The 23,371-nt window shown below is 58.7% G+C and overlaps 3 protein-coding genes across 12 annotated transcripts; 1 reads left to right on the top strand and 2 right to left on the bottom strand.

Annotated features, from left to right (window-relative positions):
• The first annotated feature begins 4 nt into the window (after positions 1 to 4).
• Positions 5 to 2,937, top strand: DNASE1L2 (deoxyribonuclease 1 like 2). 2 transcript variants are annotated; one of them, XM_047098073.1, is made up of 7 exons: positions 5 to 1,183; positions 1,276 to 1,364; positions 1,458 to 1,541; positions 1,623 to 1,723; positions 1,802 to 1,914; positions 2,009 to 2,260; positions 2,591 to 2,937. In XM_047098073.1, exons 1-7 carry the CDS (start codon positions 809 to 811, stop codon positions 2,642 to 2,644), a joined length of 1,068 nt encoding a protein of 355 aa, XP_046954029.1. In that variant the 5' UTR covers positions 5 to 808; the 3' UTR covers positions 2,645 to 2,937. The 2 variants fall into 2 exon arrangements, with proteins under 2 accessions (XP_046954029.1, XP_046954028.1); XM_047098072.1 differs by lacking the exon at positions 2,591 to 2,937 and having other exon boundaries at positions 2,009 to 2,512.
• An 806-nt stretch (positions 2,938 to 3,743) lies between these two features.
• ECI1 (enoyl-CoA delta isomerase 1) lies at positions 3,744 to 12,800 on the bottom strand. 2 transcript variants are annotated; one of them, XM_047098069.1, is made up of 7 exons: positions 12,714 to 12,800; positions 12,390 to 12,503; positions 9,844 to 9,971; positions 6,831 to 6,977; positions 5,863 to 5,984; positions 5,598 to 5,776; positions 3,744 to 4,242 (listed from the first exon to the last, which is right to left on the bottom strand). In XM_047098069.1, the coding sequence occupies exons 1-7, from the start codon at positions 12,763 to 12,765 to the stop codon at positions 4,076 to 4,078; spliced, it is 909 nt and encodes a 302-aa protein (XP_046954025.1). In that variant the 5' UTR covers positions 12,766 to 12,800; the 3' UTR covers positions 3,744 to 4,075. The 2 variants fall into 2 exon arrangements, with proteins under 2 accessions (XP_046954025.1, XP_046954026.1); XM_047098070.1 differs by lacking the exons at positions 12,390 to 12,503; positions 12,714 to 12,800 and adding an exon at positions 11,846 to 12,381.
• A 1,129-nt stretch (positions 12,801 to 13,929) lies between these two features.
• On the bottom strand, positions 13,930 to 23,324 carry RNPS1 (RNA binding protein with serine rich domain 1). 8 transcript variants are annotated; one of them, XM_047098074.1, is made up of 9 exons: positions 23,244 to 23,261; positions 22,852 to 22,984; positions 22,418 to 22,446; positions 19,580 to 19,735; positions 18,758 to 18,949; positions 18,328 to 18,430; positions 17,903 to 18,056; positions 15,323 to 15,464; positions 13,930 to 14,831 (listed from the first exon to the last, which is right to left on the bottom strand). In XM_047098074.1, coding segments are annotated over exons 1-9 (1,011 nt in total). In that variant the 5' UTR covers positions 23,246 to 23,261; the 3' UTR covers positions 13,930 to 14,731. The 8 variants fall into 8 exon arrangements, with proteins under 8 accessions (XP_046954030.1, XP_046954033.1, XP_046954035.1 ...); XM_047098077.1 differs by lacking the exons at positions 22,418 to 22,446; positions 22,852 to 22,984 and adding an exon at positions 19,973 to 20,160 and having other exon boundaries at positions 23,244 to 23,324; XM_047098079.1 differs by lacking the exons at positions 22,418 to 22,446; positions 22,852 to 22,984; positions 23,244 to 23,261 and adding exons at positions 19,973 to 20,160; positions 23,148 to 23,217.
• Between the last annotated feature and the right edge of the window lie 47 nt (positions 23,325 to 23,371).

Raw genomic sequence — 23,371 nt, 5'->3', positions numbered from 1 at the left:
ACCCTCTGGACTCTCATGCCCGGCCGCCCCGCCCAGGGCTCCGGAGGGGCTGGCGGCACCTTGGCGGTGTGTGGGTGTCACTGGCATGTGGACAGGCAGCCTCCTCCTGCTGCCCTGCCCAGTGGGAGTCGTGACTCCAGCTTCCTGAGCCCCCCCCCCCCCGCCAGGTGGGTGGAAGGGGATGCCGTTTCCCCGCCTCCAGCCCTGGTGCTGTCTGTTGGGACATGGGACCAAGGCTTTTTCCCTTGAGGTGACAGCGTGTGGGGGGACAGGCCTGCAGTGCGTTGTTTTCCCAGAAGGTGCCGCTGAAGGAGGGAGATTTTGGATGACCTAGCTTTGGGGGGTGGGGGGAGGACAGGAACGAGGACTGGACCTTGGATGGCTGACCCTCTTATCCAGTCCTGGCATGGTGCTGGGAGGCGGTCAGAGTCTGCGGAGTCCCGCTTCCGATGGGCTTGGGGGCACCAGAGCAGGCCCAGGGTGGATGCCCCTGCCACCTGGCCGTCAGGGCTCTCCCTGGGACCGGCCACCAGGAGTTCCAGCGTCCAACTTCATTGAGGGGGCGGACCCAGAGCAGTCCAGCCCCTCCCTGGACCAGGGCCTCAAATACCCGCCTGAGCCCTGGCACCAGAACTGCTGCCCCACCAAGCGAGGAGTCTGTGTTGTGCCACAGACACACCCCCGGCCTGGATCTCTGACCTAGATCCTGAGCCTCGGCTGCCGCCCCATCCGCATCCCAGGTGAGTGATGGAGCCGGCCTGTGTGGGGGTGCCGTGGCTGGGGAGGACTGGGCTGACCAGGGGGCTGGATGGGAATGGGGTGCTTGTATTTGGGGCTCAGTTTCCCTACGATGGAGAAGGGCCACGGTAAGCCTAGTGCACCACTGGGGAGACATGGAGACGCAGGGAACCTCTGTGTCAAGCGTTCTCACCGGCCCCCGTGGCCCCGGGGCTGGGGCGGAGAGGGGCGGCTTGGTGTGTCTGACTCCAGATTCGAGCTCAGGAGCGTCTCTGTCACTCCCAGCCGCCCGCTCCGCGCCATGGGTGGGTTCCGCGCCCTAATGGCCGCGCTCTGGGCGCTGGGGGCCGCCGGGGCCGCGGCGCTGCGCATCGGAGCCTTCAACATCCAGAGCTTTGGCGACAGCAAAGTGTCGGACCCAGCCTGCGGCGGTGTCATTGCGCAAGTGAGGCCAGGGGCCGGGAGGCGGGGCCACAGCTGGGCTTCTCCGGTGATTCCGCCGGCGCGTGACCCCGCACCTGCCGGCCCCTCCCCCAGATCGTGGCTGGCTATGACATCACGCTGGTGCAGGAGGTGCGAGACCCGGACCTGAGCGCCGTGTCCGCGCTCATGGAGCAGATCAACAGGTGCGGGGGACAGGGTCCAGCGTTCGGAGCCCAGGCCGGGCTCGCAGGGCCCGGCGGGTGACTTGACCGCGGGCCTGGCCCTTGTCTCCGCAGCGTGTCCAGGCACGAGTACAGCTTCGTGAGCAGCGAGCCCCTGGGTCGGGACCAGTACAAAGAAATGTACCTGTTCGTCTACAGGTGAGGGGCGGGGCGGCGGGGCCTGGGCGCGCAGGGCAGGAGGGGCCCGGCTCAGCGCCACCACCAGTCTCCTTCCCCCAGGAAGGACGCGGTGTCGGTGGTGGACACGTACCAGTACCCGGACCCGGAGGACGCCTTCAGCCGTGAACCTTTCGTGGTCAAGTTCTCCGCCCCCGGCTCGGGTAAGGCCCCGCCCCTCCCCTTCCGCGGCCCCGCCCCCGCCCCGCCCCACCCCCGCTTCTGACACGCGCCTTCCGCAGCTGCCGGGGAGCTCGTGCTGATCCCGCTGCACGCGGCGCCGCACCAGGCCGTGGCGGAGATCGACGCGCTCTACGACGTGTACCTGGACGTGATCGACAAATGGGGCACCGACGTAAGTCCCGCTCCCGCCCCCAGCGGGCGCGTCCGGGGTGGGGGTGGGGGCGCGTCCCTCTCGCGGGCTCAGCCCCGGCTCCGCGGCCCCGCAGGACTTGCTGTTCTTGGGCGACTTCAATGCGGACTGCAGCTACGTGAGGGCGCAGGACTGGCCGGCAATCCGCCTGCGCAGTAGCGAGGTCTTCAAGTGGCTCATCCCGGACAGCGCGGACACCACGGTGGGCAACTCGGACTGCGCCTACGACCGCATCGTGGTGTGCGGCGCCCGCCTGCGCAGGAGCCTGAAGCCCCAGTCGGCCGCTGTGCACGACTTCCAGGAGGAGTTCGGCCTGGACCAGACTCAGGTGGGCGTGGGGGTGGCCAGTGTCTTGCTGTCCACGGCCGGGGGCGCCCCTCCCCGCACTAGTGTCTCGGAAGCGCCCTTAGGGGCTCAGTTCTAGCCGAAAGGAACAATTATGGGATGGCGGGAGGAGATGCCCTTGGCCTCTTCCGGAGTGGGGTCCCCAGTCCGTGCCCCATGCCACCTGCAGGCAGCACAGTGGTCTGTAGATGCCCGCGGCCCCCCTCCCCCGCCCGGGGCGGGGTGTGGGGGTGTGGAGGGGTGGGAGGTGGAGGGGGTGGAGCTTGCAAGGGAGGAGAGGTTGCCCAGCAGGCCCCACTTCCTCTCCCTCCAGGCCCTTGCCATCAGTGACCATTTTCCTGTGGAGGTGACCCTGAAGTCCCACTGAAAACCTTCAAGGCCTGGTCAGGGCACGCTGCCTCCAGACTCCACCTGAGGAGGACTCTGGCCCCCACAGATCTCCTTCCGGATGGCTGGCCAAGCCCCAGCAAGCCGTGGGGCAGGGCTGGCTGGACAAGAGGCTGTGGACACATCACAGGCCCACTCAGCCTGTCTCCCCATCTGTAAAATGGGCTGCGACATCTATCTCCTCCTTGTGAGGAGCACCTACAGGGCGCCGGGCGCGTGGCTGTGCTCAATAAACGGGAGTGAGCGCTTAGCCAGGACCACACACTGGTCGGCTTCAAGGCCTCCGTGTCCTTTCTTAGGACTCCACCCCTGTGAGGCCCAGACTTTGGTGCTGCAGCCCAGTGGGTCCCAGGTCCCAGCCCCCTAGGGGAACAGGGATGGCCCGGCCCACCCGTGTCACACCCTGCTGGGAACTGACGCCCTCCAGACCAGGCTCTAGAATACAGCTCCCGAGTATGCTTGCTTTCCCTCCGTGCCAACTGTAAATGCGTCCGAGGACTCGTGCTGAGCGCAGCTGGGGACACACACACACATGCGGGCAGTGCTGACAGGGCCAACCTCACAGTCCCTGCCGCCCTCTCTCTCCCTCAGGGGAGAGCAGGCTGGACGCCTCGCCCAGGCGGGGCGGGTTCCTTCTCAGGAGCCCTGGGCTGGACAAGGACTTGGGGAGAACTGTGGCCTGTGTCCCGGGGAAGCCCATCACCTGAGGATCGGGAACGAGCATGAATGGGGGACAAGGTGTGACTGACAGGCCCAGGGAGGTTGCTGGTTTGGGAAACATCCCACGTTTGGAAACTTTGGGAACTGGCCTGAACTGTGTGGAGGACATACGTTTGCTTCAAGAGCCCGCGTGACTTTTTCTCAGGTCACCTTCCTAAAGTAAGGCAGGGGCTCTCGTGGCACAGACGGGCTCACCCCTCCCTGCTTCCCAAGCACCCGGTCTCTGAACCTTTGTGCCCCCTCCATGTAAACAGGCAGATGGGGTGGCCAGAGTGCTTTCCTCTGGGGGTCCCGTGCGGCTCACCGGCCCATACCGGGCTGGTCACGTGCCCCTAGCAGTCAGGCGGCCGGGCAGCCAGTTACGGGACAACGTGAGGACTTTATTCACACTTCCGCTCGGGGAAAGGGGACATTCAGCAGCGATGTCGCTGAATCCTGCACTGCCCCTCCTGCCAGTTCACGATTCCCCAACAGAGATGCCGCCCCCCGATCCCGCCGTGCCCACTTGCCAGGCAGAAAAGGCGCTCTTGGGGGGCAGTGGCCTTGGGATACTAGCTACCAGGAACAGACCGGCGAGACCAAGAGCTGAAAGTACCTTGAAATCGGGAAATACCTTGCTTAAAACCCATTGGAAGAAGAGGGCCCCCAGAAGGCCACATGTGGTGCAAACCCCGCGTGCGCGGCCCGGACCCTAGCCTTTCTTCTGTCTGAGCTTGTCTAAGTACACGCGCAGGGACTTTTGGATGGAGTCCCTGCAGATGAACTGGAGGAAGTACTGGATGTCCGTGTCGCGCTGTTTGACCAGGCGGTCGGCTGTGGGCTTGCGCATCAGATTCTTGGTCAGCTGTCGAGCGTGGTCTACAGAAAGGGGTCCGTGTGTGAGAACCCACCCCAAGACGGTCGTATCGTGCCCAACCTTTCCGAGAGACTTCCAACAGAAGCTCTGCCGGGACACTGAGAAAATACAACTAAGCAAAGAAAAAAATGAAAATCACCTGTTCCCCACTGCCTACCCATTTCCTTGAAAAACATCCAGAGTGCCTTGCCTTTTATCCTGTTATTCTCACTCAACTATACTATGGGGGATAGTTTCCCTCCACTACAGGTTCTCTTACGACGTAAATAACAGCGGCACAGCATGTAGCCGTGTGTCTGTGTCAGGGGTCAGCAAACCTGGCCCCCGTGGCCCGTGAGCTAAGAATCGTTTCTCCTTTTTTTTTTTTTTTTTTTTAAAGTAGGCTTCACACCCATGGCAGAGCCCAACGTGGGGCTTGAAAGCACGACCCCGAGCTCGAGACCCTGAGCTGAGATCAAGAGTCGGACGCTTAACCTACTGAGCCGCCAAGGTGCCCCGGTTTTTACATTTTTATATAATTGGAAAAAAAGAACTGAAAAAAAGACATTTTTGGGACACGTGAAGATTATATGAAATTTAGGTATCAGGGGCGCCCGTTCTACTGAACACAGACGGGCTCTGGCGGCCTCCGTGCTCCAACGCCACAGTGTGGCGGACACTGACCCACCAGGCCGAAGATCCACCCGGCCCTTTAGACACGGTCCGCTGACCTCCGGGCTCCATCACAGCTGACGTCACCAGCCCTATTTCTATAAACGGACACGCAGGCTGTTTCTACTTGTGCAGTGGGTTGAACAGCGGACCCCCCAAAAGATCCATACAAGTCCACAGCGCAGCTCTAGAATCTGTGCCTGTGGCCTTATTTGGAAAGGGGTTTCTGTGGAGGTAGATGGAATGAGGTCATCGTGGGTTTAGGGTGGGCCCTAAATGCCACAAACGTCCTAACAGGAGAAAGGAGGGCGGGGTGTGCAACTGGAGGCCACGTGAAGGGGAAAGGGGAAAGCGGAGCCGGGCGCGACGCATCTACAAGCCAAGGAATGTCTGGAGCCCCCAGTGGCAGGAAGGAGCCTCCCCTAGGGCCTCCGGAGAGAGCACCGCCCTGCTCCAACACTGATTTTGGTCTCCTGGTCTGCTGACTTTGAGAACACATTTTGTTGTTTTAAGCACCTCCCCCCACCTCAGGGTAATCTGTTATAGTGGCCTCAGGACACTAAGTCCGCTCTTATAAATGGCACGTCCACGACTTGCACGGAGCACCTTGGCATGAAGGCTCTGGTCTCACCAGAGCATCCGGCCGTGGCGGGGGGAGGCTCGCCCGTCGGTGCGCACACCTGCAGCCCCTCCCTGTGCCCCTCACCTGGAACGGCCAGCCACTGGGCCATCACCGACAGTGCCGCGCTGTGCACTTGGTCCTCGGGCACCACCTGGTCTACGATGCCCACCCGCAGGGCCTCCGCGGGCGGGAAGAGCAGCCCCAGCTGCAGGGCGCGCTCTGCCGTGCGGTGGCCGACGGTGTTCACCAGGGTGTCTTTAAACCTGGAACACAATTCGCTTGCTGGAGGCTCCCAGGCAGAGGGCTCGCCCAGGGCAGAGCGGAGTGCGGGCCCAGCCCCCGGCCTCACCAGGAGGGGGCGACGATGCCCAGCAGAGTCTCGTTCAGCCCGATGCTGTACTTGGGGTTGTCCGCCAGGACGCGGTAGTCACAGGTGAGGCTGATCAGGCAGCCTCCCGCGGGGCTGACTCCCTGCGGGGGAAGACGCGCCGTCTGGCTCTGGTGCCGCGCTCCGGAGAGCCAGGTCCCACGGTGGGTGTGCGCCCCCGGGGTGCTGCACCCACACCGGCTGGGCTGGCCGTGCACCACGGGGACTCGGGCTTGCCCGTCAGCCCCGTCACCTCGTAGGGCCACCAGCTCTCGGGGACCAGAAAAATCTCCCTCCTGTCTGGGTGGCAAGCCGTCTTTCTTTTCACGGCTTCGGTCCGGATGCTAAAACGCCAAACCAGCATCCGGCCGGAGCGGTCACAACCCGTCACGGCCCACGGGACCCATCGCCATCCCCAGCGGGATGTCCGGGGAACCCCAAACTCACACCGCCCTCATCTCACGCACCGCACTGCCTTGAACAGACGGCAAGCTGCCGTCGGCTGTCACGCGCCACGTGGGTCGTCCTGACTCTCGCCACCCTCCCGTCCCCTGGCTCAGACCCTTCTGGCACCTCACCTGGGGTGTCCCCTGTCTTCAGGCACACCGGTTCCTGAGCGTGAACAGCCCCTACCTTCTCGAGGGCAGACCGGAACGACGTTTCCAGATGTGAATCTGATCCCCTCCTCAAGCCCCTCTCCCTATACAGCCCTCTTGCTGGGCCGCGTCGACCACGTGCCCTGGTCCCTGCCCCCGCCCCGCGAAGTACCCCGTCACCAGGTCACGCCTGTCTGCAGTGGAGGCTCCCCTGTGCACATCCGAGGGTCTCCCCCAACTGTTCCCTTCCCAGCCTTCCCAAGGACAGGACCTCTTCATGCCCCCCCCCCACCCCCCACGCGCTGGGCTGGCTCTGGTGAGCCAGCGAGGCCACTCAGGAGCGGGGACACTCACGTTGATGGCAGCAATCAGCACCAGGTTGGACAGGTAGAGCCGCAGCCACAGCTCCTGCACGGCCCTCCAGTACTCGGCATAGTGCGCTTGGCTCTTCCCGCACATCTCCATCAGGTCCAGGCCAGCCGAGAAGATCCCGGGGCAGTCCTAACGGAGTGAAGGAGCCAGGGGCCCCGTCACCGTCCATCTCCTGGCAGCAACCCGTCCCCGGGGCCCGGGAGCCCACAGGCGCTCAAGACGCAGTGGGGGCGAGGTCATGTTCAAGGTGGCAGGATCAGGCCCCCAGGAGCCGAAGCTGGGACCTCCCTCGGACTTAGCTCCTCCTACTTTCCAGTTTCAAATGGGAAAAGGCAAAACAGGCAGGCAGGGTCGGGTGCGCCCCCAGGAACATAAACAGCGGGCTCTGGGCACGGCTGCGTGTGCTGTCCCGGGCAGGGGAACTCAGAGGCCCGGAGGGGGCACACGTTCTGATTTACCCTAGAGGTCAAGAACGCTGCAGACGCCAGCGCAGGCCGGGAGGTGCTGCCGTCAGAAGCGAGCCAGGACGGGAAGGGACAGCAATGAGCTGAGGAGCCAGAACTCTGCCCTGGGCGGTCACGCACGAGACAGAAGCCTGGCCTAGAAGGCCGTGGGTCCCGTGTGGACGCCCCAGGTCCCGACACAGCCGCCACAGAGCGGGGGAAGCAGACACAGGGGACCGCCAGCACGGCGCTGCTTTCCAGCAAACACTGCCGGCCCAGAGGCGGGGCGGGGTTGCTCCGTGGCCACCACGCGGGGCCGTCGCGTGGTCACAATGTTTCTAAGTGAACGAGATGTTCCCGTGGTTGGAGCGTGTCCGGGGCTGAAGTGACCTGTTACCGACACGTGAAGTACGGGACGGTCACAGGCGACGTCTCCATATCCTCACATTAAGCGACAGGACCAAGCTCGTGTGCAGGGTGCAGAGTGCAATTCCATGGGGACCTGTGCACGCAGACGCTTGGAGGCCGACCTGTCGTCTCCCTAGGCCGCGTGCCAGCGCGACCTGGCTGTCACTGGCGCCCCGGGGACAGGGTGGCGGTGGGGGCAGGGCTGCCCCTGCTCTGAGCGCGTGCCTCCTTCCCTAACCAATGCTGAACGCGGGCACCCCTCCCCGCCCTCCAAATACCCCACGCAGCTCATCTGCACGTGGCGGGGAAGAGGGCGCCCACGGTCCGGACGCTCGAGGAAAGCTTGTGGCTGCGGGAGAGACACCGCGGTCATGCTGACGGGGGCTCGCCCCGCCAGACGGACCGGACGGGCTGTGATCTGGGACTCGGCAGCCCGTCTGCAGCGGGCCGAACCGTGTCTGCCTTTACCCCCAGTGCCCACGAGTGTGACTGTCTTCAAAACAGGGTCTTTGCAGATGTGACCAACGTGAGACCACGTGAGAGCAGGGGTCCTTCTAAGGGGAGGGAAACGTGGACACAGAGACCCGGGGTGGAGGAGGCGGGGTACAGGGGTGCCAGTACCCGGCAGCAGCTGCTAGAAGTGGAGAGGGACGCTCCAGGAGAGCGGAGAAAAACGCGCTGCTGTTGTCGCGAGCCCTCGTCTGCGGCCTCTATCGTGTGTCCCCACAAGAGCAGCGTCACGTCGCACCGTCATCTGCTGAGGGTCCACTGGGCAGGCCTTGTGCTGCAGACACAGTAGGCACCCAGCCGAAGACACACGGAGACACATTTGTAAGATGACACAGTCCCGGGGACAATGTGGGCTTTGGAGGGACACACGCCGGCTCCCCATCCCCCGGGGGCCGTGCCACTTTGAGACCGGGGTGGGGGTGGGGGGGCCGCACGGAGCCCCGCTTTGTTGCCGAGGGACAGAAGTAATGGGTCTTCCCAGCTCTCGTTTCCTGGCGTGATCAATCACGCTGTGAAACTTCTTGAAGGGAATATTTTCAGAAATTTTCCCGAGCCAAACACTCCCAGAGAACTGCAACACGTCCAGACAGGTCAGCCTCAACTGTCACAGTGACCCGTGCCCACGAGCGCCAGCCCTGCCCCTGGAGCGCCACTCTCTTCCCCGGGGGGGCCACTCCACGGGACTCCCCTGGTGTGTGCATCAGACCCACCCCGAGAGCTCAGAGCTGGGACAACACCAGGTCACACCCAGGACCGTCTGAGGGTTTAAGGAAAGCAGGCGCGTGCCCAGTGGACGTGCCAAGCCTTGCCCGGAAGAGACCGCGACCCTCTGCCTTTAACAATGGTGCGACAAGACGTCCTCACTGGTCTCTGTAGAACAGTGGCCCTTCTACTGGGAGACACTCATGCGGAGGCTCCCCGCAACTCGAAAGGCGACTCCAGGACTCTTCCTGACATGACGAAGGGCTTGTTACATCAGGCCGCGCTCCCATCTACTTCCTCTCCTGGCAAAGTAGGTGGGGCTGCCGGAGCCGGCGTGGCCCCCGATCCTGTCGGTCTATGGGGTCTACCCGGCCCAAGCCGAGGACCGCCCCCTCCCCGGCCTCACCGGTGACACCCCTCCCACAGATGTCATTAAACAGCAGCATCTGTCGGCTCTTGGACGCAACACCAAAGTTCCCTAGAGAATTCAGAAGGGAAAATCTGCCCTCTGAGAACTTGACTCTAAGGCCCAGGCGAAGAGGAACGAGGGAGCGTGGCCACCAGGGAACACGCCTGGTGGCTCCACTGCCAAGAGGACACCCTGGTGGACTACCCGTCACCAATCAGCGCGGGCTCCAGGCCACCCCTGCAGACAATTCACTGCCCTCCCCTGAGTTCTGGCCCGACTGCAGGGCACTGAGGCTCTCCCCACAGTCCGGCCTGGGGCAGAGGTCGCGGTGCTCTGGGGGGAGCCATCTGCCCACAGCATGCCAGGACCACTGGGGGCCCCCCTGGACCAGGCTCAGGACTAGGGTCCCTGGTGGCACCGGCATCCGGGTCTACCTGGTCATTCTACAGCACGTGACGTGTGGACGTGACCTCGTAGCAGGTTCCTGCCGTGATCAGAACTCGGGGAACCAACGAGCACCCACCGACGTCAAGATGACGCCTCGGAAGGTCTTGTCGTTTTCCAGTTTCTCCAGGCTGATGACAAACTCCGTCAGCACCTCCAGGCTGAGGCTGTTCACCGGGGGGTTCTTCAACTTTATCACGGCGACCCCTAGTTTGAAAATGAAGAGGAGAAAGCTCACACCCAGGACTGGAAAAGCACACCCAACCATCCCGCACCCTCAACCTGGCCATGGGAAGCGACAGTTTTCATTTTTAACTTTTGGTTATTAAAATTGGTTAAGTTTATTTATTTGAGAGAGCGAGCCAGCTTGTATGTGCGTGTGGGGGAAGGGCAGAGAGGGAAAGAGAGAATCCTAAGCAGGCTCTGCACCGTCGGCACGAAGCCCCATGCGGGGGGCTTGGACTCCCATCTCGAGATCATGACCTGAGCCGAAGTCAGGACGCTCAAGCGACAGAGCCACCCAGGCGCCCCGGTTTTGGTTTTTCAAATGTAAGTGAGATTCACCTAACGTAAATTAACTATTTAAAAGTGGACAGTCCACGGGTGCCTGGGTGGCTCCATCGGTTGAGCATCTGACTTCGGCTCAGGTCATGACCTCACGGTTCGTGAGTTCGAGCCCCGCGTTGGGCTCTGTGCTGACGGCTCAGAGCCTGGACCCTGCTTCCGATTCTGTGTCTCCCTCTCACTCTGCCCCTCCCCTGCTTCTGCTCTCTCTCTCAAAAATAAACATTAAAAAAAAATAAATAAATGAAAGTGGGCAGTCCAGGTCTATAGGGACATGCACAGTGTCCCAATGCTACCACGATCTAATTGCCGGGCATTTCTATCCCACACAGGACCCTGCGCCCACGAGCAGTTCCTGCTCCTCCCTGGCCCCTGGCCACTGAGTGTCTACTTTCTGCCTGTACGGACCCATCTACTCTGGACGTTTCGTGTGCATGGAAGCACACAACCTTTTATGTGTGGCTCCTTTCACTGAGCACCGCGTTCTCCAGGCCGGCCTGTGCCGCTCGGTCAACGTCCCCCCCCTTTCTGAGGCCCAGTGTCTCCCTGCACACGTGTGGACCGCACTGTATCTGTTCGTGTGCTGGTGGACACTGGGTCCCTTCCACCTTGAGAGTCTTGTGACTACTGCGGCCATGAACGTTCATGAGCAAATATCTGTCTGTTTATCTTGTTCCTCCAGATGCCAGTCCTCTGTCCCCAGGGGAGTAGGTGATGGCCTTACTTTCCTGAGGAGTGAGCGAGCAGACTCTAAGACCGGATACGAAGGAGAAACTGCACTGGGGGTTCTGGTTCTTGCTAAAGATGTTGTCGGGCTGACGTTCTTAAATTCTCCATGATCCGCTTGTGCGTCCTGCCAGCAGCGGGGGAGGCCGGGGGGGGGGGCAGACCAGCACTTGGGACAGGGCAACCACCAGCCTGGGCCAGCTGAGGCCATCTGTTCCGGCTACCTGGCCCAAGGACAGACCTCAAGGGCTTTCGAAGGGCCACCGTTCATTTAGACTACATTTCCCTGGTCAGGACCTTAGAAATCTTCAGATGGTCAACGTAAACAGTCCTCTAGGAGTGAGAACCAAGTCCTGAAGACAAACGGGCTGTTTTGAGACCTCCGGCTTCTGAGGGAGAGGTTACTTACTAACCAGCTACAGGAATGTACAGGGACGTGTAAGAAGCGATCAAAATTCCCAGAAGCAAGCTCCCTGAACTTGGTTCAGAGGGCAGTTTTTGAGGCTGACTGGATTTTTACAGAGCCCGGTCCAGCAGAATCAAGGACACTCAGGGGAGAAGGTAAAGGTTTCCATGAGTTGACACAGAGGACTTGGGGCGAATCCAGGTCGCAGGGGAGGTGGGCTGAGGCCGCAGCCCCCCAACCACAGCAGCCCCCCAGCTCCTCTCGTAGGCCTGAGCACAGCGTGTCCCCAAAACCTGGAAGTAGGCCCAGCCCTGGCTGCAAGCCTTCTCAGGACCCAGGTCGGGAACATTCTCAGGTAGAGAAAACTCAAGGGTGCTTTTTCTACCTTTTCTGTCCTTTTTGGAGAGTTTTCCCAGAGGCTCTGATGGGGGTGGGAGGTGGCTCCTGGCTTTAATTCGTAAACCATCTGCTAGGTCCTGTGCCATGCCAGAATATCAAAAAAAAAAAAAAAAAAAAAATTACTTTACTCTAAAAGACTTCCATTATTTTCAATTTCCAACTGAAGAGTTTAGATGGAGGGGCATACCCCTCAAACTTTACAAACCAAAACACTTTTATCTTCATAATGAACTGGGGAAAAGCACGTGGGCTGATGACCTTTAAGCTTTGAACGCAACAGAAACGGTCTTGGTCTTGGTCTTCGTACAGGGCTTGATCTCCAATGGCCTTCGGGGGTCCCCAGGAGCCGCGGTCAGGAAGACAAGCGGCGGGCGAGGAGGGAGCGGGCGAGGAGGGAGCGGGCGTGGGAAGGCGTGGCACCCCTGCTTCGAGTCCTCCAGGTCCCGGGGCGGGCCGAGCCAGGGAAAGCCCAGCCGGCGGGGCCCGGCGTAGGCGCCCTCGCCCGAACGTGCGGCCGCAGGAGCGCTTACCTTTCGCCGGGTCCGTCTCCACCAGCACCCGAGGGCTCCCGAAACACCGCACACCGTCCCCGCCGCCGGCGGCCGGCCCCGTCCGCCCGGGAACCGCGTCCGGCAGCCGGGACCCTACGAACGACAGCGCGAGGCCGGCCCGTTAGCCCCGGACCCCAGTCAGCTCCCCGGCTCCCTCCAGCTCCCTGAGGTCCCCCCCCCCCCCCCCCCCGTCCCTCCCAGCTCCCTCGGGTCCGGAGCCCCTGTCTCTTCCGGCCCCCCTCCCGACTCCCCGGGCCCCTGCTGCCCCGCACCCCCCAACTCCAGCCCCCCGGAGTCACGTACACGGGCGGAGCAGGTTGCGAGCCAGGACGCGCGCTCCGACCATCAGCGCCATCTTGACCAGGCCAAGCTGGGGTCTGGCCGCCCGGCCCACGCCCCGCCTCCAGCAGCCCCGCCCCACTTGGCGTGTCGGGTGTCGAGGGCGGGGCACTGCCGGGAGACAGTGGTTAGCAGGAGAGTTGGGGGAGCGCCGCAGTGACGCTAGGTGGCGGCGGCAGGAGGGCTGGCGTGGGCCCGTCTGGGACGAACTCTCCCCACAAACCCGGAGGCCACCGCGCTCGCCTCCACCCACGTCTGAACCCCTGGGAGGCTGGCACGCTTCCCACGCTGCCCACCAACCAAAGCTAAGGTCCAGGCAGCGACAGCTGCGGATGGGGGGTGGGGTGACTGCACGACTCAGGGAGCGTGTGAGTCCCGGAGTCGGTCGTGAGCTTGAGGCCATAAGGGCCTTTGCGGGTAGCAGCCCCAGCCATCCCAGCAGGCGCAACAAAGGCAAGCGGATTATGCCAGGGTCGTTTCTCAAAACCGCCCCCCTGCAGAGCCCGAGGACTAAAAAGGGGGCCACGGGGCGGGGGTGAGGTGGAGGCGGTGCTGGTGGGCAGAAACAGGTGCCCTCACACTGTTGACAGGACCGCGGTGCCACCGCCTCCTTGACAGCAAAGGGAGCACCTGATTTTATTTGCTCTGTCCTGCATTCAGAAACACCGAAAGGGTCCCCGCTCAACACTGGTGTCCCCTGCCGGGTAGGAAGCCACTGTGCTGCCTGGCAGGAGGTGGTCTCGCAGACATCCCATTTGAATATGGACACAGGAAGGGCCAAGCTCAGGGCTGGGTGACTGAAACCTCAATTTTTTACAGTTTCTAAGTCTTCGTTGTGACACAACCGACTTTTGAGGTGGAAAACCGTTTTTTCATTATTTCGTGGCTGACTAACATAGCAGCAGCCAAGGAGATCGGTTTCTGGTCAGGCAAAATGCCAAGCTCCTGGGAATATAAGGTGATAAGAGCATCTATCTCTCTCTCGGTGCAGGTCAACCCACAGAATCTGCCCAACTCCCTGGCGTGCTCACCGGCTGTTCTGCTCAGACTCTGAAAGTGTGCCTGCGGAAATGAACCAAGATGCAGTCGTGTGTTTTTAGTGCCTGAGTTTTTAGCTTCAGAAGTGAAGCTGTTTCTGGGGTCACAGACAGGAAGGGGGCAGGGAAGCCAGTACTCAGTCTGCAGTCTAATCCCGTTTATTCAACACAATCCCTTCACTCTACACAACAAAGTACAAACACAACAGCGCCTAAAATGCTACAAGTTACAAAACTCAAAACAACAAATTTATAGTACTGACTGTACAATAAAAGCCAAAAAAGCAATGTACATGTTGCCACGGTAACCTGCGAGACCACAGTGAATGACAGGTACGGGGGGGGGGGGGTCCTTGATGGCCCTGTGGAGCTGGCTCTCAACTTGTTCACCAAGTGCAGAGAGAAAGGGAGCCGCGGGATGTGGTGTGTGTGCATGAGTACGTGTAAAACCAACCATTTCCGGTGATGAACACAGGGTGTCTGACTGCAGGTATCGGAGGAGGACCGGAGCAGGGGGAGCAGGGCCAGGCCAGCAGGATCAGCAGCCGCACGGAAAGCAGGCCCCTTCCTGAGGGACCCCGCAGACCGGCAAGCTTGGGCACGACCAGGCCACTGGCCCAGCTCCCACCCCCGGGCCGGGGCCGCACTGCCACCCGGAGCCCTGCGTTGTCCCTGCTGGCTTTGCCACTGAATGGACTCTGAGGAACTGCGAATGTGGGAGCTTTCTAGCCAGAGACCTGGCGGGCGTCTTTACAGGCACAACTCCAAGCCACTAACGCTCCTGCAGCTGGAACTCTGCCTTCAGAGGAAACGCCTCAATCGCCACCTTCGAAGCCTGCCCTGAGTGAGGAATTTCTCTCCTACCAATCCTCCTGCCGCTACACAAGTGACCGAACTGAAGTGGACGGGACAGAAGTTCCAGGGTGCAGAGCCCCGGTGGCCTGCTTATCGGGAGGAGTTGGAGCTGGAGCGGCTCCTGTGGCGGCGGCGGCCGGGCGAGCGGGACCGCCGGCGCACCGGGGACCTGCGTCTCGGGGAGCGCGACCTGCGGGGAGAGGAAAGACCAAGTCAGACGCCGAAGCTGGCACCAGAGACACAGCTCCGCATCTCCGGCCGCAGGGTGAAGCTGGCTTCTGGAAGGAACGTTCTGTGGAGTTGCACACGTCAATGCTCTAAGCTAGGATGGCTCTCTGACGGCACCGCCTGGGAGCCCTTCCTTCCTGAGGGCCGTGCACGGGGCGGCTCAACACCACCAGCAGAGGAGGGCCGTGCTCTGGCCTCTGCCCAGGGACAGCCCCTCCCTCACCTGACTCAAACTCCTCTCCTGAGCCTTCCTGTCCTGTTAGCTAGGAAGGGGACAGGACCCAGACTCCAGGAATAGTGGTGCCACCCGCAGCGGTGCCCCCATAGGGCCGTCCCATGCCAGCCCACAGGCTGAGCAGGGCTCCAAGGTCAGCACTATCATGCTGTGTGTGTAAATGAAACAAACCCACACAGGCCTCAAGCAGTCCTCTGGGAGACTCCAAACAGACCTACCTTCTTCTCATCCGTGGGGGCGACCGACGCCACATGGGAGGTGGAGGCAGCATTCTCCTGGGAGGGCTGAATCTCCTGGGCGGTGGCCTCGGCCATGGGGCCAGCACAGCGGTGGCGGTGATCTCCTGGCCATCGATTTGTCCTGTTGAAAAAAAGATCAAGTCACAAAATATCACACCCAGTCACTACTGTGGGCGGTTTGGCCAGGAAACGTGCCTATAGCGTGGAAGCGAAGAGGGAACTCAGTCTCGAGGCACCAAGACCCCTCATGCACAGCAGCCACCAAGGGAAGTGCATCCAAGTGGACACCTGAGCCCGTTCACTGATGGGGAAGGGCTGTGCCCTGACCTGAGCCGGAAGGTGGGCCTAGCACTGAGCTGCCTCCTCTAGAAGGTTGGGAGGGACAGGCAAGAGGAGGGGCAGCACTGTGGGGGCTCTGAGGGAAGCAGATGGGGTGAAATGTAAGAGATCCAGAAGGACTGCCCTCGAAGACGTGTGGCCTCTTAGCCAGGGGGCCTGGCCCCCTCTCCCGATACCCGCCGTGGGCTCCTCAGAGGGCTCCTCCCAGGGGACCAGAAGGTGGCCTCTGGGTGCTGGGTCCCGACGAGGGCAGTGTCCACTGTAAATGGGCCGCCGGGTCACTACAACGTGGCGGTGGATGGGGTGGGAGGGATGATCGGCACCCCTGTTTCTAGATGAACTATGACTGCATCGTGGCTCTGGAAGAAGAAAGTACTACTGGGGCAGGGGAGCAAAACCAAACCAAGGTTCAGCTGTCAAGTCTGTCTTCAGAATGTGGAAAAAGTGACTTGGGGAGGGGACTCTGAGTGCAGCCACGTATGTGAATGTAGCCGATGAGAACAGTGAAGGGAGGCGGCTCAGGATGGAGGCCAAGGAGCCTTCAGGGCCTCAGAAAAAGCAAGCAAAGGAGACCAAGGCGCAGACCCAGGAACCTCAGGGGAGCACGCACCCTGGCCCAATCCAGGGACCGCTCAGGGGACCGAGCACAGCCCTCGTGTGCCCTCTCTCATCTTCTCAGCTCCTACCCTCAAGGCGACAGCAGAGATGGCAAGGAGGTGGCTCAGGCATGTAGACCTGTGTTCAGAACGCACTCACGAGACTTAAGTAAACGCAGCCCAAGGCACCCCCTGCCTCCACATGGCCCATTGCCAAGGCCAGCCCAAATCAGGAACGTCAAGGACACTGATCATACAGCAATGAAGACAACTCTATCTTCTGGGCAGCTGCCAGGAAAGGCCAAGCTCTTCCACATTCCTTCTGGAGCCAGCACGGAGTTGCTCCACTCGATGGGGCGCAGTACAGTATGTGGACACACACACAGATCCTACCAGAATCTTAAAAAACGTGGGCTACGACCATGCACACCCTGGACGTGGCCGAGTGTCCTGAATTCTTAGCAAGTGCTCCAGCTCTCAAAGACGCATGTTTGACAGTCTCTAAAATGAAGGTGTGGTTAAGATCAAGAGGTGGTGGGCACAGTTCATGACAAACTCCTAAAAAACTTCAAAGGGAGCGACTGGTTATGTTTTAGGATTTATTTTGAGAGACAGAGGGGGGCAGAGCGAGCAAGAAAGAGAGAGAAAGAGAGAGAGAGAGAAAGAAACCCAAGCAGGCTCCTCACTGTCAGCACAGAGCCCGACACAGGGCTCGGTCCCACGAACTGTGAGGTCACGAACTGTGAGGTCACGACCTGAGCCAAAATGAAGAACTGGACGCTCAACCGAATGAGTCACTCACGCGCCCCTCAAAGGGATTTCAGTAGACTGAAGACAGCTAGCTTAGCGTTAAGGGAAAGTTCCTAGTGTCCAAGCTCCATCCGGGCTCCAGGAAAACTAGCCATCACACCATTACACTATTTTTCCAGTGGGTAACAGGCTTCTGAGGACTCCAAGGTTCTGAGGTGTTCAGATTCTTCCCTGCGTGGCCAGATACCCCATGCACAGTGCTGTGGACGGAGCCAGCTCTCGGCCCCAGCTGTGTAGATTACAGGAGCTGGGGCGGAGACCGATTCCACGCTCCTCAAAGACACAGACGTGAAGACAAGATGGAAACCGGCCATCCCAAACTATTCACAAGTGCTCAGCCGCCGTCAAAACCATTCTGCTCAATACAAAACAGCTATAAATGTCACAAATAGTTACGATACAAGCTTGAGGGAGATGGATAAAATGTATGAATTCAGCAAAGTAAACCTAAAAATGCTGAAATGTCAGCATAACAGAAGATGACTCTCAGAGAGGACTAGAGAAAACACTGCCATACAAAAGCCAAATGCTGCATTATTCACATTCATAATATTGTAGAAAATAAACCCCTTCGTTCCTTAAGTTCTCACAGATTGGAAAACTCTAAAGATGTTAATGTATTCATTTTTGCTGAAATTTTCCCAAGAATGATATCTCATCAACTTGTTTTTGGTGAACACACCCCCACTGGTCAAGGATGGAGTCGGGCAAGAGCTGCAGGGAGCTGGTGGAAACTGGTTTGAAAGGTCCCTCCGCTGGGCCGAGGCCAGCCTCGCGCAGGGAGCAGACAGGGGGCGCAGGCAGGGTCACCCACCTCCATCCATGTGCTTCAGAGCCTTCTCGGCCTCGTCCGGATTCTCAAACTCCACGTACGCGTAGCCTTTAGACAGGTGGGGGTGCATCCTTTCCACAGGCATGTCAATCATTTTAATTTTCCCGTAGGTGGAGAATATCTCCATGATGTGGTCCTAGAGGAAAGAAGGGTCACTCTGATGTGCACCCACCAATTACCCGTGTGGGAGCTGAGAAGTCACCCCATGACGATGACAAGCTAGGCACCTGGGGCGTCTCTCTCACACGGAACAACTCGGATAAAGGACTCCGTGCTCCCGCCAGTGTCCTCAGAGCCTATGTTCTCGGTTACCTCCAGCAAAGGCCAGCTTCTCTGGTTTTCCATTTAAAACATTTGCAGAAGAGACGTGCCCCCTCTGCCCACTGGACAGATCTGAGATCCCTCACCTTGGTCACATTCCTAGTGAGCCTCCCGATGTGCACTTTGGTGGGTTTAGGGGAAGGACTCCGCCTTTTCCTTTCCTTTTCATCTCTTTTGGGTGGTTTGGATCTGATTGAAAAAACACAACAGAAACAATTTCTGTCAAGTCAAAAAAATTTTTTAAGTGGGGCTGCTAAGTGCTACTGTTGAGTTTTTTATAAGGCAGCTTTCCCTACCAGTTCGTGTATATTCCTGTTATCTCTGCCTCAGAAATCCGACTAAGTAAGACACAGACTCCTCTACAGGCTACTTTTATAAGAGCTACTGTCACTTTATAGTCCCCAGTTTGCAAACTAAGTTCCCAGATGACTGACAAGTTTTGGGGCAACCCCTCCAAACCAAGACCCCCCACCCCCACCCCCCCGCCGTGGGAAGCGGTGCCGGAAGGGAGCTTACTTGGAGCGGGAGCGCCTCCTGTTGTCGTGCCTGCGTCGAGAAGGACTCGGCGAGCCAGACGAGCTGCTGGAGCTGGAGCTGCGGGAGGTGCTGGAGCTTCCCGAGCGGCTGGATGCGGAAGAAGAGCTCGAGCCGCTGCTCGAGCCAGTGCTGGTGCTGGAGCCCGAGCTGGAGGTAGAGCTGGACCGGGACCTGACCAGGGAGACAGAAGTGTCACAGGCAGCAGCGGAGGGGAGCCTCTCTTCCCAGCAGACGCAGACGAGCCTGTACGTGCTCATGCTCCCAAGAGGCCACCGCTGTCCTCATTATTTTCCAACCTCCATGTCGTCCCCCCACCCCGGGGGGGTGGGGATGATATCTACCCCAGCCTTCTCTAGCCAAAGCCCCTGGCAGGGACAGAAAACAGCATTCAAACTGCGCAGGGGCAGGAAAGGAAGGAGCCGCTTCCTAGCCACACAGAAGCCTTGACTGCTGGGAGGTACAGAAAGAGCCTGCAGGTCAGAACACCAATCCATCCTGGAAGGTGGCTACCGAGGGGCTCGGGCTGGCGCTCAAGTGAAGAAATGCAAGCTTTAGGCTCGGGCAGTCCAATCACAACTAAAGAAAAAAGCACTTGAGAGAAAAATCTACCCCCAGATGTCTCATTCTTTAACACCATCCTCCATAGGGAACCGGAGCAAACCCCAAAGCATTGTGCTACAGTTAAGGCCTTTATTAACAATCTCACAATCTTCTGTGTGAATAATTCGGACTACAGAGCAGTGGGCAGGCTCAGCGGACAGAAAGGGGCGTGGCTCTCAGGGCCCCGCCCCGCGGCCCCACCTGGTGCTGCTGCTGCCGCTGGAAGCGCTGCGCCTCTTCCGCGTTTTCTCCCTGCCCCGGTCCTTCTCACTAGACTCCTTGGTGGCCCCTTTATCTTTAGAACGATCCTTGGACTTCTCATCAGAGCGGTCTTTGCGTTTGGTAGGAGAGGGAGCCCTGGATGGTGAGGAAGAGTGTGAGATCACGAGCCCCTCTGACCAAACCCTGAAACAACACTACCCAGGAGGGGATCCAAAGGACTACAGAGACCCCAGGTGATCACAGAACAAAACGATCTGTGGCTTAGGACACTTCACTGTAGAATGTGAGACATTTCCAATCTTCCCCTTTCTGAGGGTCCCTAGTAACGAGCACCCCCAAAGTAGCACTAGAAAAATCTGACAGAAGGATTACCTAGTGCTGGACTTTTTATTATTTTCTTTGACTCCTAGCAAGCTCTTCTTTTTCACTCCTGATAAATCCATTCTCCCCTTCTGAGGTGTTCAAAGCAGCAATGGCGGCCTCACTTATCTGAACTCTCACTTCTAACTCGAGTCTGAGAAACGATCCCTAATCGATTGCAATTTACGCCAAAGTGCAGCCTAATAACAAGATAAAAGGATTTACAGAGTGAACGTATTGGCAAGGCAACAAATTCGCTTTGCAGTCAAAAGGCGAGCACACGAGAAGATGGCAAGGAACACAGTGAGCAGCGAGCGTCCACAAAGCCAGGAACACACAGGGACCTCTTCCATTTCCTTGGGGAGGGTCCCACCCCCACAGGTAGACCCTCACCTCAGTTTGTGGTCTTTTCCTTAAGGAAATGGTGGTGGCGCCCGTCACTGTTATTTTACAGGAGGTACAATACCCATTTTGCACTCATAGGTTTGATGAGCCCTCTACCGCCCCCCCCCCATACCACCGCACCACATTTGCATGCAGAACAGAAAAAAACCCCAAGAGTGGCTCTCCTGAAAGGGTTACTGGTGTGGTCAGATCTCTTGTTTAACTGCTGTAACTTCCTCGTAGGATACTTTGGATCTAGGCTACGACTGGAAGCAAAAACCATTTCAAAAGCGACAGGTAGCATCAAAACATTTAATATCCAAATGCAAACAAATAAAATGTTGCCCTATGAACATTTAAAAAGCAGTCATTGCATGGTGCGCCTGGGGGCGGAGGGTTCAGTCAGTTAAGCCCCCAACTCTTGATTTCGGCTCAGGTCATGATCTCAGTTTGTGAGATTGAGCCTGCATCAGACTCCTCGCTGACAGTGGAGGGCCTGCTCGGGATTCTCTTTCTCTCTCTACCCCTCCCCTGCTCTCTCTCAAAATAAATAAACTTAAGAAAAAAACCCAAAAAAGAGTCATTGCAAATGCAACTTTAATGATAGGCAGATAGAAGTGTTACACCAGAGGCTAAAATGTACTTCAAAATATAATAAAAATATTGACGCGTAAAAAGCAAATGTGGTAGAAATGGGACTTGTACGATCTAGGTGGTGGTTATGAGGGTAGTCACTGCAATTCTTTTAACTTTATGCTTACATTTTTTCCCCAAAATCACATACGTGTGTGTGTGTGGGGGGGGGCACTAGAACTGGATGGCACTGCTCATAAAGGTTTAACAAAGTGTCTGGATTGCAGCATGTGCTCAATAAATGGTCATCAGTACCATTAGTGAGTGTTACTTGGAACAAACTTCAATATTTGCAGTGAGGTTTTCTACAATTTGCTTGAGTTGCAAGCAAAGGTCTCAGGTACTGGTCTCCACTACTCCTAGTTCCTCTTCCTCAACAGCCTGTAAGTAACCTGGACACAGCAGCCAACTGGGATCCTGTTTCACGTTGTGTAGGGGTGCCCAAGATCCTGAATAAATTCTGTGACTCCAGAGTGAAGGCCAGCTTCGGATGATCAGATTAGAGCAGAAGCAAGCAGAATGCCACCTTTGCTGCTCTTTTCTAAGCTGATAACGTCGTTTAAGATGTTCTGCCTTAAAACAGTAAGGTGCTATGGGCACTGAGCAAGCAACACTGGAGAAGCTCAGTGTCCTCCGACAAGCGGGAAGTGTAATTCCCTGGTTAAGCGTCCGGAGTCAGTGTATCTGTTTAATTCAGAGCTTTGCTGTGTGACCTTGGGTAAGTCACTTAACCGTTCTGAGCCTCAATTTCTCAAAAGCATTATAGTGACAATTACAGTTCCTACACCTCCATAGTCACCAAGATCATTAACCAAATTTATTACTCATGAAAGAAACTTGGCACCTAGTTAAGGCTCAATCAATGTTAGCTTTCCTTAGAAGGGACGTTTTTCCATGTTTGGAAGCTTTTTCCCCACGTGAACTCTGGTCTCCCAAAGTCACACAATCTCTTGGATGCTCACCAGGGGTCCCTGAACCACCCGGTCAGGATCACCAAGTGCAGTACTGTCCAATAGAAATAGAGTGTGAGCTAAAATCCTAAATCTTCTAGCAGCCACATTAGGTAAGTTAACAGATGAAATTGACTTTCAGTAATACAGTGGACACGCTATACCCCAAATGTTATCTTTTCAACATACAATCAGTATAAAAACTCATTAGTGAAATATCTGCACCCCCACCCCCCACTAAGCCTTTAAACCCTTCAATTTGGCCTAGGTGTATTTCAAGTGCTCCGTAGGCACACGTGACCGCAGACTCCCGCGCCCCACCTCCCCCCGTGTGCTCGGTGACAACAAGCACCACTGGAATTCTTAAACTCTACGAATTAAGAACCACAGGGTGAGCGAACACTTTGCTGGGCGTGGCCGAGTGCTAGAAAGCAAAGATTGAGGCTCTCTGTTCACACAAGTTCAGGTAACAGCACAGGACCTTGATTACCTCCCCCATCCTCCGGAAAGGTGCGCGTCCAACAGCCAGAGAGAGAGAGAACAATTAGTTAAACCTCGAGCAGATGGCGTTTCGGCTCAACTCTTCAGAGCACCTTCCCCATTTAAAAGCACATTTTAGGCACAATTCATGCGAAATAAAAGAAAAAGCCACGACTTCCCTTCGTGGACTTGAACCTTCCCGTAACCTCCCTTGTGGGGGGTAACCCGTCCAACGGAGCTGCATGACATCAGGGGCCGTATCTCCAAGGACTCGCGCGGAAAACGGCACCCGGGAGCCTGGTAAACGGCCGTGGAGTCATGTCTGAATTAATGGCCTCGAAGGGAGGCTCAGCCGGTCTCCCAGGGCACCCCACCAAAGCCACTCCGCACCCACTGGCACGGGCCCCACGCGCGACCTCGCCGCCCCCGTCCGCGTTCACTCACAACTCCCCAGTCCAGGCGCCGGGCCGCGAGCGCTTCCAGGGCAGGGCCTGGCGTTGCGGGCCTGGGTCTCCAACCCGGCGAGAAAGCCCCGAAGGCGGAAGCCGCGCTCCCGGCTGCTCCGAGTCCCGCGGGCCTAGCAGGGTCCGCCGCAGAGGGGGACGATCTGAGGCGCCCTTCCGCCCGCCGCGGCCCCGACCACTTCCGGGCCGCGGCCTCGGCGCCTCCCACTCCACCCGCCCCGGGCCACACTCTTTCTTCTTAGACCCGGTGCCGCGCCGCCAGGCTGCCGTCCCTACCGAGAGGCCGAGGAGCGGGCCGGCTCCACCACGCGCCCCGCCGAGCTTTGCGGGCGGTCCCCGGAGCTCGGATGGGGTCGGATTCCCCCAACTTACATCTTCCCGCCGCCGCAACCTCCTCCCGCTCTCCTCAGCCGCTAAGGCCGGCGCCGCTCTGGCGTCAGGGTTAGGGAGCGGGAAGGCGCCGCTGTCGGGCGCGCAGCGATGACGTAGAGCGCCCTAGC

This window comes from Lynx rufus, unplaced genomic scaffold (genome assembly GCF_022079265.1).
Source record: "Lynx rufus isolate CCGP_SWC_20201006 ecotype Redwood Valley unplaced genomic scaffold, mLynRuf1.p SCAF_43, whole genome shotgun sequence".
NCBI lineage: Eukaryota > Metazoa > Chordata > Mammalia > Carnivora > Felidae > Lynx > Lynx rufus.
The sequence above is the reverse complement of the archived record's forward strand: the minus strand, read 5'-3'. Positions and strand labels throughout refer to the sequence as shown.